At 39.9% G+C, this 12,606-nt stretch overlaps 1 protein-coding gene across 4 annotated transcripts in view; it reads right to left on the reverse strand.

The window, feature by feature from the left end:
* Nucleotides 1-759: 759 nt before the first annotated feature.
* LOC149137991 (E3 ubiquitin ligase BIG BROTHER-related-like) overlaps nt 760-12,606 on the reverse strand; it is a 235,567-nt gene continuing 223,720 nt past the window's right edge. For all 4 annotated transcript variants that reach the window (XM_089453095.1, XM_089453093.1, XM_089453094.1 and 1 more), the window contains 2 exons: nt 1,264-1,372; nt 760-1,118 (listed from right to left, as the gene is read on the reverse strand). In XM_089453095.1, the coding sequence (XP_089309221.1) occupies nt 1,071-1,118; nt 1,264-1,372 (157 nt within the window). In that variant the 3' untranslated portion in view covers nt 760-1,070. The remainder of the gene's footprint in view (nt 1,119-1,263; nt 1,373-12,606) is intronic.

Consider the following 12,606-nt stretch of genomic DNA (forward strand, 5'->3'; position numbering starts at 1 on the left):
TGCCTAAGGTTAGATTGTTTTGAATCATTATGCCTATTTGCAAAGTGGTTTTATCCCTAACTCTTGTTTATCTACAAAAGAATTCACCGGTGTTTGCAATTTGTTCTTCAGAAAACAATAACCTAGAACAGGAAATAATAAAGAAAAAAACAAGTAATTTCTTTCTCATAGCACCATGAAGATTAGTTCGTTGATAGAAACTATAGGTTTAGACAATTATGGAGCATATATAAAAGAAATCAAAGGAGCTTCAAATGGAAAATTATCCCAATATCTAAACTATTTGCAATTTTTTTTTGGGTGTTCTAACCACAATGGTTAAAAGAAGTGATAGGAACGTGATTAAATTCATTATCCTGGAGGTCTCAATTGTCACCCTGTATACCTGACACCACCTGTTAAATGGCAACAAAATAGGAAAAAAAAAATTATAACGAATGAAATTTTTATAAAGTACTTGCCAACTATACATATTGTGGAAACAGGAAACAAAAGCTTCAATAACATTTCAAGATCAATTAGATGCAAATTTATTTCCAACGGATTTTATAGAGTTCATAGTAGCTTAAAACAGACACTTCATTGGAATTTGTACAATTAAATTTAATGATCAGCAAGGAAATTTTTTTTCCTGTCATGATTTGCACTATTTTAATCACTGTTGTTAGCATTTTTTTTATTCAAAAAACCATAACCAAGTCAAGAAATGACGAAGGAAAAAGGATGGTCCAATCTCTCTTATACCACCATGAAGATTAGTTGGCGTGATAGAAACTATGCAATGAATAATTATAAGGCATGTCTAAAAGGAATCGAATAATTTTCGAATGAAAAATTGTCCCGCTTCTAATAATTGGCGTCTTGTTTTCTATGCTTATTTGCTTTATAATGATAAATCATCCATTCCACCTCTGAATTACATGAACATATAATTGATAATCAGCGCAGAAGGGCCTGTCTTAACATCCTAATAAAAATGTACGCTTTTACCAATAAAATTACAAGTTGCTCCACAAATATACCCAAGCTTATATCATGAAAGTACTAGCTTAATTATGTAGCTATCCATGTCAATGATTTGTTCTATCGGAGACCTCCACGCTACAAACTGGGCATATCTGCATCAGAAACAAGATTTTGAGAGATAAATTACGCAGAATATATGAAAATTTCAAACACTAAAAATAGCTCCCATAGTTTTTTATTAAAACAAGTAGTGCATGCAAGCAGGCATATTTAACATAATAAAAGCGTTCAAGTCACCTTATTTATTTGAAGCCAAATTTTGATGCAATCTGAATGGTATTGATGCTTGCATGGAAGGGTCTGTATTATGTCCCCTCCTTCATATTCCAGATGACAGATGACACACCTAAAAAATGGTGGGGTAGATTTTAGCTCAATAAATAAATATATAATTAAAATCAGTAGCACGTAATAATCAAATTCTTCAACACAAATAAAAGAAAAAGTTCATTCTTAAGCAAAGACGGGAGAAACAATAACATGAACGAATCACAAGTCTGAGTGTGGGCGAATGACAGTTCTAATCTTAAATAATAATTGAGATATATTTTAACCTAAAACCAAGTGAAAACATATACCAAACCATTTACTTTGAACAGTCTTATTTTGTTATCGGCAAAATATTATTATGAATAAATATATTCTTCTCAATTTCTCCACCAATGGTTAGGTTTGTTGAGAAATCTAAGGCATTAATAATTAAGAGATTTATCTTCTTGATAATTGCTCGTGATATGTTTTTACTTGTATTATGATCTTCTCTTCGTTATATTATCAATGTGTTATTTTCATCAAGACAATTACCAAATAAACAATAGAGGACAAGAGACCGTATGTAGGTTTGTCAGCCAGGGCCAAAACCTCTCACACTTTGAGAGGAAAACCCAATCAAAAAATTCTTCTTATAGATCTTCAATTGATGAATACCAAGACCATGACAAAGACCCTTGACTCTAGTGTCCTTCCAAGACCCTTGTCACTAGCCTTGATGCTCTACCTCTTCCCTTTCTAGACTTCTTCTAGATCTCGAACTTCTCTCCTCGGCGTTTTCTAGAGAATCTCGGTCTACTCTTTCACCTCGACTTCTTCTAGAGAATCTCAGTCTCTACTCTTTCACCTTGAATTCTCCTAGAGAATCTCGGTCTCTACTCTTTAACCTTGGCTTCTTCTAGAGAATCTTGGTCTCTACTTTCTCACACTGCCCTTCTCGGCTTCCCTAGAGAATCTCGGTCTCTTAGGTTAACCCTATTTCGGAAACCCTAGAATAGTCTATGCTTCTTGATTAGTCTCTTCAAGAGAGAGACCTATTTCTCCTCAACTTTTTGCGAGATCAATACCCAAACAAGGTCACCTCAATGTAGCAGTGATTTCTTTGACCTTCTCTTTGTGCCTTTGGACCTCCTTTCTTCGCACGTGGGAGAGTATATATGCCCAAAACAAATCTCCCAGAGTATCCCTTACTTCGCTATCCTTTTTCTTGATCTTCGCTTCTTTCTCTAGCTCTTCTTCGCACTTATGCTTCTTCTCTTTCACCGAATTGCTTGCCTCTAAGTGAGGTCGAGTGTGGCTATATATACACGCTACCTCATGTCCTTTAGGCCGACAAGATCATAAGGAGGAGAGCCGACATCATCTTCTAGTTTTATCATTCGTTGTAGGCCGACTTGGAGAAGGCTAGTTTTACATAAACAAGTGTGACTCTTTACAATGTGTAACATGACTTCTTTACATGGCAATGACTAGATGACAAAATTCCTAAAGGCTCTCAATGGAAGCCTTGACTCAAAAATAAAATCTCGTGCTCATGAAATCCATGTTGCAAACATTACAATATTTCATTTTTCTTCTTTACATATCTTTACATAAAATCACAATTACACGTCATTATGAAGAACAAACCTAGTTACACTTTTCAACACTCCCTCTTAACCAGGGAGGTATGGTACTTGGTCATTCTCAATCTGAAGAATTTCTCATAAAAAGAATCGGATTGGTAATCCATTTGTCTAGCATCAGATCAACTAGCATTGTTACATAGCAAGGCCTTGACTAACAACTCTATCTCTCCACAAGATCTACGCTCAATATTGGTGAGACCAATGATTTATAGACACTCTCATCATTGTCTCGCTTGAAACATACCCTACCCGAGTACTCGGGGTATATTCCATGAGGACTATTCTTATCTTGGACTCCCCAACCCTCAAAGAATATCGGTCCTCCATGACTACTCTTCTATTGGATGCCTTATCTCATCCTCAAAAGGTATCAGATGCCAAATAATTACCTAATCCTCTCATTTTGTCTTCCCAAGTGAAGACCAGAATGATGTGTCTATCTCTCCCTCTCAATTAGGGAGGACATATCTATTCCGTTAAAGGAATTTACTCATTCCTACATGTGAGAATTTGGAGACCCAAATTGTTGGCATTATGGCTAAAGTGTTGTCCTTGATGGCAACCCATTCAGGTGACAAGTCACTGTACTTCAAGTCAGCAGCAGAAGTTGATGATCAGCTACCAAATATTGAAGGAAATAAGGAGGACGCAGGAATACCTTACAGAAAGTGCGTACCCGCAGGTACACCATGCAGAAGCCGCGTCCAGGGACGCAGTCCAGCCGTTCAGAAGGTGCGTCCACCCAGTGCACACTTTTTAAGGCAGAGAAAAGCACACGTGGGGGTTTCTTGTGATTTACTCCTGGTATCTAGCCGACGGTATTGTGTTTTTAAGGTGTCGGCTCGTGGTATTGTTCCTTGATTTGAGGAGGAGCTTGCCTATATAAAGCAAAGGAGATCATTTGGTTTGGGTATGTCTTTGGTTGAATATCTTATTGGGTGAGATCTAGTCTAAATCTAGAGAAGGCGAATCTACTGAAGGACTAAGATCTCTTTGGCGCATGATCAGATCTGTAGATCTGTGTGTTTGGGTTTCTCTTAAAGTCTTGAAATCATTCATACCCGAAGGTACGCAGGTACAGTGAAAGGAAAGTGCGCCGGGGCGCAGCGCAGCAGAGAGAGACCTGCGTGGGGACGCAGGGCAGACGTGGCTCAGGTGCGTCCGGGACGCAGTTCAGTAACGGGAGATCTGCGTGGGGACGCAGGACAGACCAAGTTCAGGTGCGTCCCTGAGGTAAAAAGACGCGGCGCGATAGTATCTCTGGGTGCGTCTTTTGAGCAACTGGACGCGGCGCGATAGTGTTTTTGGGTGCGTCCCTGCAGCAAAAGGACGCAGAGCAGTTGAAGGAACAGTGCGTGGGCACGCAGTGCAGCGAAGGATCTCTGCGGGTGGTCGCAGGAAAGCAGAAGGTGAACTGCGTCTATACGCAGGCCACGGAAGGGAAAACTGCGTCTCTGTTCTGTTGATTGTATTTCTCTGTTGATAAGGTGTTCTGGGTTAATTCTGTTATTGCTGATCTGATAACTGTAGTAGACAGTAACTGTTATGTACTTGATGATCATTTGATGCTTTATGAAAAGAAGTAGAGAGTTGTAGCTCTCTGCAGGTTGCAGCCTGCGTACTGGTAAATGACTGCACCAGTACAAAATCATTGTAAAAGGAGTTTCTAATTTGAAAGAAGATAGAGACATATTGCAGCAGGTGGTTTTCACCCACATTGGGTTTCCACCTTACATCTTGTGTTCTTTGGTGTGACTATCTGTTTTCTTTGTTCATGCTCATTATTTTATGGTACTGATATGCAAGAATAATTCAAAGATCAAATAAAGAAGATTTGTTAAATTGCTAGATAATACTGATTCACCCCCCCTCTCAGTATTATTTCCAACAATTGGTATCAGAGCAGGTCCTTCAGAGAAGCTTGATCGCTTGAAGGTAGATCGTTCATCATGAGCAACTACGAGAGAGAAGCATCAATCAGGCCACCGGTTTTTGATGGGACAAACTTTAATTATTGGAAGGTAAGAGTTACTGCATATCTTCAATCTCTTGGTACAGAAGTTTGGGACATTGTAGAAACAGGCTATGCTTTTCCTTCAGCTACTCCTACAGATCCAGCTGAGAAAAAGAAGTATGAAACAAATGCAAAAGCAGTCAGTACTCTATTAGGAAGTATATCCCAAACGGAATTCATGAAGGTAATGCACTTCAAATCAGCAAAAGAGATATGGGACAAAATGGTCACGAGCTATGAAGGAGATGAACAGGTAAAGCGAGCTAAACTTCAAACTCTCAGGATTCAGTATGAGACTCTCAAGATGTATAATGATGAAAGTGTGGCTAATTATTTTCTTCGGGTAGATGAGATTGTTAATTGTATGAAAAATTTGGGTGAAGAAATAAAAGAGGCTATAGTAGTTGAAAAGATTCTAAGATCATTATCCCCCAAGTTTGAATCTAAAGTATCTGCAATAGAAGAAAAGGAAAATCTCTGAATTCTCACTATGTCTCAGCTACATGGAATTCTAACTGCTTATGAAATGAGAAAGGGAGGTCCATCAGACAGAAGGGAAGCTGCTTTCAAGGCATCAGGCAAAGAAGATTACTATGAAGCAAGACATGTTCCAGAAGAAGAGGAAGAAGAATCAAATTTTGTCAGAAATCTTCAAAGGGGTTCTGGAAGGTTCAGAGGTAAGCTACCTTTCAAATGCTTTGCTTGTGGAAGAGTAGGTCATTATGCTGCAAAATGTCCCTATAAGGATAAAGGTAAGGAACCTGCTAGATGGAACAAGAAACAAAGTACAAATAAGAAAAGCTACTACACCCATGAAGACAGTGATGGTTTATCAAACAGCGATGAAGATGAACAAGGTAATAAATATAAGTTGTTAATGGCATTTGAAGATGATGATTATGAGGATGTTGTAGATGTGAATAACCTCTATGATGAAATTACTAGACTCAAGAGATGTATAGAAGAAAAGAATGTGATCATTGATACTCTACAATTTCAGATTGATGAAAAGGAAAAACATCTTGAAAAACTAGAAGGTCAAATTGTTGGTCTCAGAAAAGAAATTGAGAAAACAAAAGCTATTAATCTTAAGTTTGTCAAAGGATCTGAAACTTTGGATGAGATTATCAATGTGCAGCGGTCTCCTCTAAACAAGACAGGTTTGGGTTATAATGGAGAAACCTCTCAAGCATCCACCTCAAAAAGTTATCTTGATGCGGCAAGAAGAAATGAGCAGAAGAACAATGAAGATAATCAGGTGAAGCAGGGACGAAATACAAACAGAAACTATCAAGGGCAATCCATCTTAAGGGTGAACAAAAGCTACAACCAGCCACAGGTAAAATCTTCTCAGTTTGGTTCAAGAATAGATGAAAATAGAAATTACAATCAGTTGGCAGGTAGATTCAATAACCGCAGAAGCTTCTTCAATGGACAATGCTTTTCTTGCCATAATTTTGGTCACAAAGCAGCTCAATGTGTTGCATATAAAACAATCATGACTAGGGAAGCTCAAAAACAAAGAAGCATGACAGGGATTACAAAAAGGACCTATAACAACTTTTCGGCTCTTGAGAATGAAGTTGAATGTTCCATTTGCAATAATTTTGGTCATGAAGACTCTGAATGCAGGAGCAGGTTTCAGGAGAGAAAGGAACAAGAGCGGAAAAAGGAACAAGCCTCAAGCACCAAAACATGGAGAATAAAGGAACCTCAAACAGAAAGATGTGGGATAGCATTCTATGCAGAGGGACAGGAAAATCTATGGTATATTGACAGTGGATGTTCGAAGCATATGACAGGTGATAAAGAAAAACTTGAGTCTTATTCTACTTTAGAAAAGGGAAAGAAAGTCTCTTTTGGAAATGATACTCCTGCAACTATAAAAGGAAAAGGTATTGCTCCTTTAAAAGAAAATGTCAAGGCTGAAAATGTTTTGTATGTTGATGGATTGAAGCATAATCTACTAAGTGTCAGCCAGATGTGTGATCAAAGAACCGAGGTTATATTCAAATCAAATGGATGTCTTGTTCGTGATGTTGATACAGGTAAAACAGTACTCAAAGGCAAAAGAACTCCAAATAATCTGTACATATTTGAAGAAGGACAACAACAATGCTATCTGAGCAAGGATGAAGAGCACTGGTTATGGCATCGAAGGTTGGGACATCTAAGCTTCTCACAAATAAGGAAAGCATGCAAATATCAGGCAGTTCGCGATCTTCCAGATATCAAAATTCCTGACAACACCATATGCAGATCATGTCAGTTTGGAAAACAAACCAGAACTAACTTTCCAGAGAAAGAAGGATCAGCTAGCATGCCTCTTGAGCTAGTACATACAGATACATGTGGTCCATTCAGGAAAAGAACACCTAGAGGAGAGGAATACTTGATATTATTTATTGACGATTTCTCCAGGTTTGTCTGGTTGGGACTTATGAAGCACAAAGATGAAGCATTCGAAAAATTCAAATCCTTCAAAGCCTTGGTTGAAAATGAATCAGGTCACAAAATTAAGTGCCTCAGATCCGACAGAGGTGGGGAATTTACTTCAAATGAATTTTTCGATTTCTGTGATGAACATGGGATAAGGAGAGAATTCTCTACAGCTAGAACTCCTCAGCAAAATGGAGTTGTTGAAAGAATGAACAGAACAATCCAACAAATGGCTCGTGCTATGCTTGATGAATCAGGAACTCCTGCAACTTTCTGGGGTGAAGCTGCACATGCTGCGGTTGTTATTCTCAACAAGACAAATGTCCGGGTGAACAGCACTCAAACTCCTCATGAGCTTTGGAGTGGCAGGACTCCTTCGGTAAAGCACTTCAAAATCTTTGGGAGCAAATGCTATATCAAGAATACTGATGAGCAACTTGGCAAACTTGAACCTAGAGCAGATGAAGGCATTCTTCTTGGTTACTCTCCACATAGCAAAGCATACAAGTGCTACAATAAAAGACTTGGCAGAATTGTTGACAGCATTGATGTGGTGGTTGATGAGAAGGGATACATTCCTAGGCAAGTACATCGGGAAGATATCGAAGAAGATGAAGGCTACCCTCAAAGACAGAATGATGAAGAAGAAGAACCTCAAGAAGAACCAGAGGAGCAAACAAGAATAGAAGAAAAGACTCCATCCAGATATGTTCAGAAAAACCATCCAGAATCTCAGATTATGGGACAGAAAGAAGCAGGTGTACAAACTAGAAGAACAGTTGCAGAAGCCTCAAGCTATTTGGCATTACTCTCCTCGACTGAACCACAAAATGTGAAGGAAGCATGCAAAGATGAATGTTGGGTGAAAGCAATGAATGAAGAACTTGAGCAGATCGAAAAGAACAACACTTGGGAGCTGGTTCCTAGACCAAAAGATAAGAATGTTATCGGGACAAAATGGGTCTTCAAAAACAAATTGAATGAAAATGGAGAAGTAATTAGAAACAAAGCCAGACTTGTTTGTAAAGGGTACGCACAGCAAGAAGGAATAGACTTTGAAGAAACTTTTGCTCCTGTTGCAAGACTTGAGGCCATCCGAATGTTCCTTGCTCTCTCAAGTTTTCAAAACTTCAAAGTATTTCAAATGGACGTGAAATCAGCCTTTCTGAATGGAGACTTGGAAGAAGAAGTGTACATTGAACAGCCAGATGGGTTCATTCTTGGAAATGATCCAAATCTTGTATGCAGATTGAAAAAGGCTCTCTATGGTCTCAAACAAGCTCCAAGGGCTTGGTACTACCGGTTGGACAAATATCTTCATCAACAAGGTTTTTCAAAAGGTTCAGCAGATAGCAATCTATATATAAAAGTTGAAAATGACAAATTGCTAATACTTGTTGTGTATGTAGATGACATTATTTTTGGCAGCAATGAAGAAGCTATGAGTCAAAGCTTTGCCTCGGTCATGCAGAAAGAATTTGAAATGTCCTTGCTAGGAGAACTGACATATTTCCTTGGTTTGCAAATCCAACAAAAAGAAGGAGGAATCTTTTTATCTCAAACCAAGTATCTCAAACAGATTTTGAAGAAATATGGCATGGAAGATGCAAAACCAGTATGTACACCCATGGTCACAGGATGTAGTCTCAGTGCAAATGATGAATCTGCAGCAGTACATCAACCAACCTACAGATCTATGATTGGAAGTTTACTATATTTGACAGGTACCCGACCAGACATCATGCATGCAGTTGGAATAGTTGGAAGATTTCAGGCAAATCCAAAGGAGACTCATCTTCAGGCAGTGAAGAGAATTTTCAAATATCTTCAAGGGACTCAAAATTATGGCTTATGGTATCCTAGAGATACAGATCTTACTCTTCATGATGCAGATTGGGCTGGAAGCGTGGATGACAGGAAAAGCACAAGTGGTGGTGCGTTCTTTAAGGGTTCCAGACTGGTATCTTGGTTCAGCAAGAAACAGAGTTCGATTGCCTTGTCTACAGCTGAAGCGGAATATGTTGCTGCTGCATCTTGTTGCACCCAACTTCTTTGGATGATGCAGACTTTGCAGGATTTTCAAATCACTTGTACACCACCTATCCCCATCTTATGTGATAACACAAGTGCAATCAGCATCTCAAAGAATCCGGTTATGCATTCAAAAACCAAGCACATACCAATCAAGTATCATTTTCTCCGGGAACAAGTGCTTGAACAGAAGGTCAAGTTGGAGTATGTTCCTTCTAAGGAACAAGTTGCTGATATTCTCACCAAACCATTGCCCAGGGACACTTTTGAATACCTCAAGCAAAAGCTGGGGGTTGTTGATGCATCATCTTGTTGAATCTTTTCCGATTGATGGTACAGGTTCAGGGGGAGCATATAATGCATTGTTGGCATTATGGAGGATGGTCAGAAGGAGGTCTTGGAGATAGCTGCAATATGTCTCTATCTCTTTCATGGTGGATTATGGTTCTTTGTTGCAGATCTGGTTCATATTCAGGGGGAGCATGTCCTTAGGGGGAGCATACCCCTTTGCCCTTGATGTCAGAGGGGGAAAATGAAGCTGAAGGTTGTGAGGTTGCCATCAAGTCCAAAGGGGGAGATTGTTGGCATTATGGCTAAAGTGTTGTCCTTGATGGCAACCCATTCAGGTGACAGGTCACTGTACTTCAAGTCAGCAGCAGAAGTTGATGATCAGCTACCAAATATTGAAGGAAATAAGGAGGACGCAGGAATACCTTACAGAAAGTGCGTACCCGCAGGTACACCATGCAGAAGCCGCGTCCAGGGACGCAGTCCAGCCGTTCAGAAGGTGCGTCCACCCAGTGCACACTTTTTAAGGCAGAGAAAAGCACACGTGGGGGTTTCTTGTGATTTACTCCTGGTATCTAGCCGACGGTATTGTGTTTTTAAGGTGTCGACTCGTGGTATTGTTCCTTGATTTGAGGAGGAGCTTGCCTATATAAAGCAAAGGAGATCATTTGGTTTGGGTATGTCTTTGGTTGAATATCTTATTGGGTGAGATCTAGTCTAAATCTAGAGAAGGCGAATCTACTGAAGGACTAAGATCTCTTTGGCGCATGATCAGATCTGTAGATCTGTGTGTTTGGGTTTCTCTTAAAGTCTTGAAATCATTCATACCCGAAGGTACGCAGGTACAGTGAAAGGAAAGTGCGCCGGGACGCAGCGCAGCAGAGAGAGACCTGCGTGGGGACGCAGGGCAGACGTGGCTCAGGTGCGTCCGGGACGCAGTTCAGTAACGGGAGATCTGCGCGGGGACGCAGGACAGACCAAGTTCAGGTGCGTCCCTGAGGTAAAAAGACGCGGCGCGATAGTATCTCTGGGTGCGTCTTTTGAGCAACTGGACGCGGCGCGATAGTGTTTTTGGGTGCGTCCCTGCAGCAAAAGGACGCAGAGCAGTTGAAGGAACAATGCGTGGGCACGCAGTGCAGCAGAAGGATCTCTGCGGGTGGTCGCAGGAAAGCAGAAGGTGAACTGCGTCTATACGCAGGCCACAGAAGGGAAAACTGCGTCTCTGTTCTGTTGATTGTATTTCTCTGTTGATAAGGTGTTCTGGGTTAATTCTGTTATTGCTGATCTGATAACTGTAGTAGACAGTAACTGTTATGTACTTGATGATCATTTGATGCTTTATGAAAAGAAGTAGAGAGTTGTAGCTCTCTGCAGGTTGCAGCCTGCGTACTGGTAAATGACTGCACCAGTACAAAATCATTGTAAAAGGAGTTTCTAATTTGAAAGAAGATAGAGACATATTGCAGCAGGTGGTTTTCACCCACATTGGGTTTCCACCTTACATCTTGTGTTCTTTGGTGTGACTATCTGTTTTCTTTGTTCATGCTCATTATTTTATGGTACTGATATGCAAGAATAATTCAAAGATCAAATAAAGAAGATTTGTTAAATTGCTAGATAATACTGATTCACCCCCCCTCTCAGTATTATTTCCAACACAAATCCCTATTGCAGCAAATTGATATCACTTCTCCTACTTGTTAGTTTATGCAATTTATTTATTGTTTTACACTGTAAATATTGAAGTAAATACAACTACAGCCTTCACTAATTAAATTATATGCAGAAACAAGAACTGAGCAAGAAAAAATAACCACACACACAAGTGACACCGTTGTTTTTGGACAAATGTCCCCAGAAAAACCCAATGTGGGAAAACCGATGCAGCAGCTGAGGGTTTGTATTATTATGCAGTAGTTTTTGAATACAATCTTTGGATGCCTTATTGTCTATTCGATACAGAGAATCTGACTAGCAGAGAAATTAGTGAGAAATACCTCACACTATCACTAAATATTCAATACTGATCCAGGCTCCTAATGGCAAGCCCCACACTGCCTCTGTGTCAGCCTACGCATTTCAGCGTCACAGCTACTAGGCTCTGCGTCACCCTTCTTGCTGGTCAATTTGCCTTTGGAACTTCGACTCTCTGCCCTTTCGGTCTCACACCCTGGCTTCTGGCTCTAGAACTCGACTCTCCAACAAATTTTGAATCTCCTCTCAGGCTCTGCACTGCCTCTTTTGGATCTCTCTCTGCCTCCTCTACAATGTATCCTCGGATCAGGAAACTCTCCAACCAGAAAACTATCCCTGCCCCTCATTGCAAGAAATCTCCTCGATGACCTCTCCGACAACTATTGCGCTGCTCTCTTGAGAAAATCGATCTCTGATCTCTCACTCGATGTGTCTTCCAAATGCCCATCAAAGTCCTTCTTATAATCTTCTCGTTGAGTAATCAACGGCCTAGATTAAATTATAATCAATGGCTCAAATCATATTGACTCAATCTTTGTCTTTTTCTAGAAGATTCACACCCAGTTTTATTAATACCCTTTAATTATTTTAATTTCCTAAGTTTAGACTTAGGCATCCATTAAAAATAATTAATTATTTTAATAAAACTGTCTCTGGGTGGAATTTCCCAAAATGATTTCTGGGTATTATGGAATTCATGTGTCCTAGCCTCCCTGCAAATTTTGAAGCTTAGAGCACATCCAATGCTACCAAAAATCAATGCTCCATCTTAGTGAAGAATGTGCTCTAATAATGCATCCTGCTGAAGCATCACCCTAACTCTATAACATCTCCCTCTACGCTACTGATGTCTGACATCATTGCCCACCAACTACTGCGCAAATGCTGCATCTGTGATGTTGTTGACTCTGCATGCTGCTGCCAAATGCATCTGCA

Source organism: Pinus tabuliformis, chromosome X, assembly GCF_031772625.1.
Source record: "Pinus tabuliformis cultivar Carrire ecotype Pingquan chromosome X, CPIR1, whole genome shotgun sequence".
Classification (NCBI taxonomy): Eukaryota; Viridiplantae; Streptophyta; class Pinopsida; order Pinales; family Pinaceae; genus Pinus; species Pinus tabuliformis.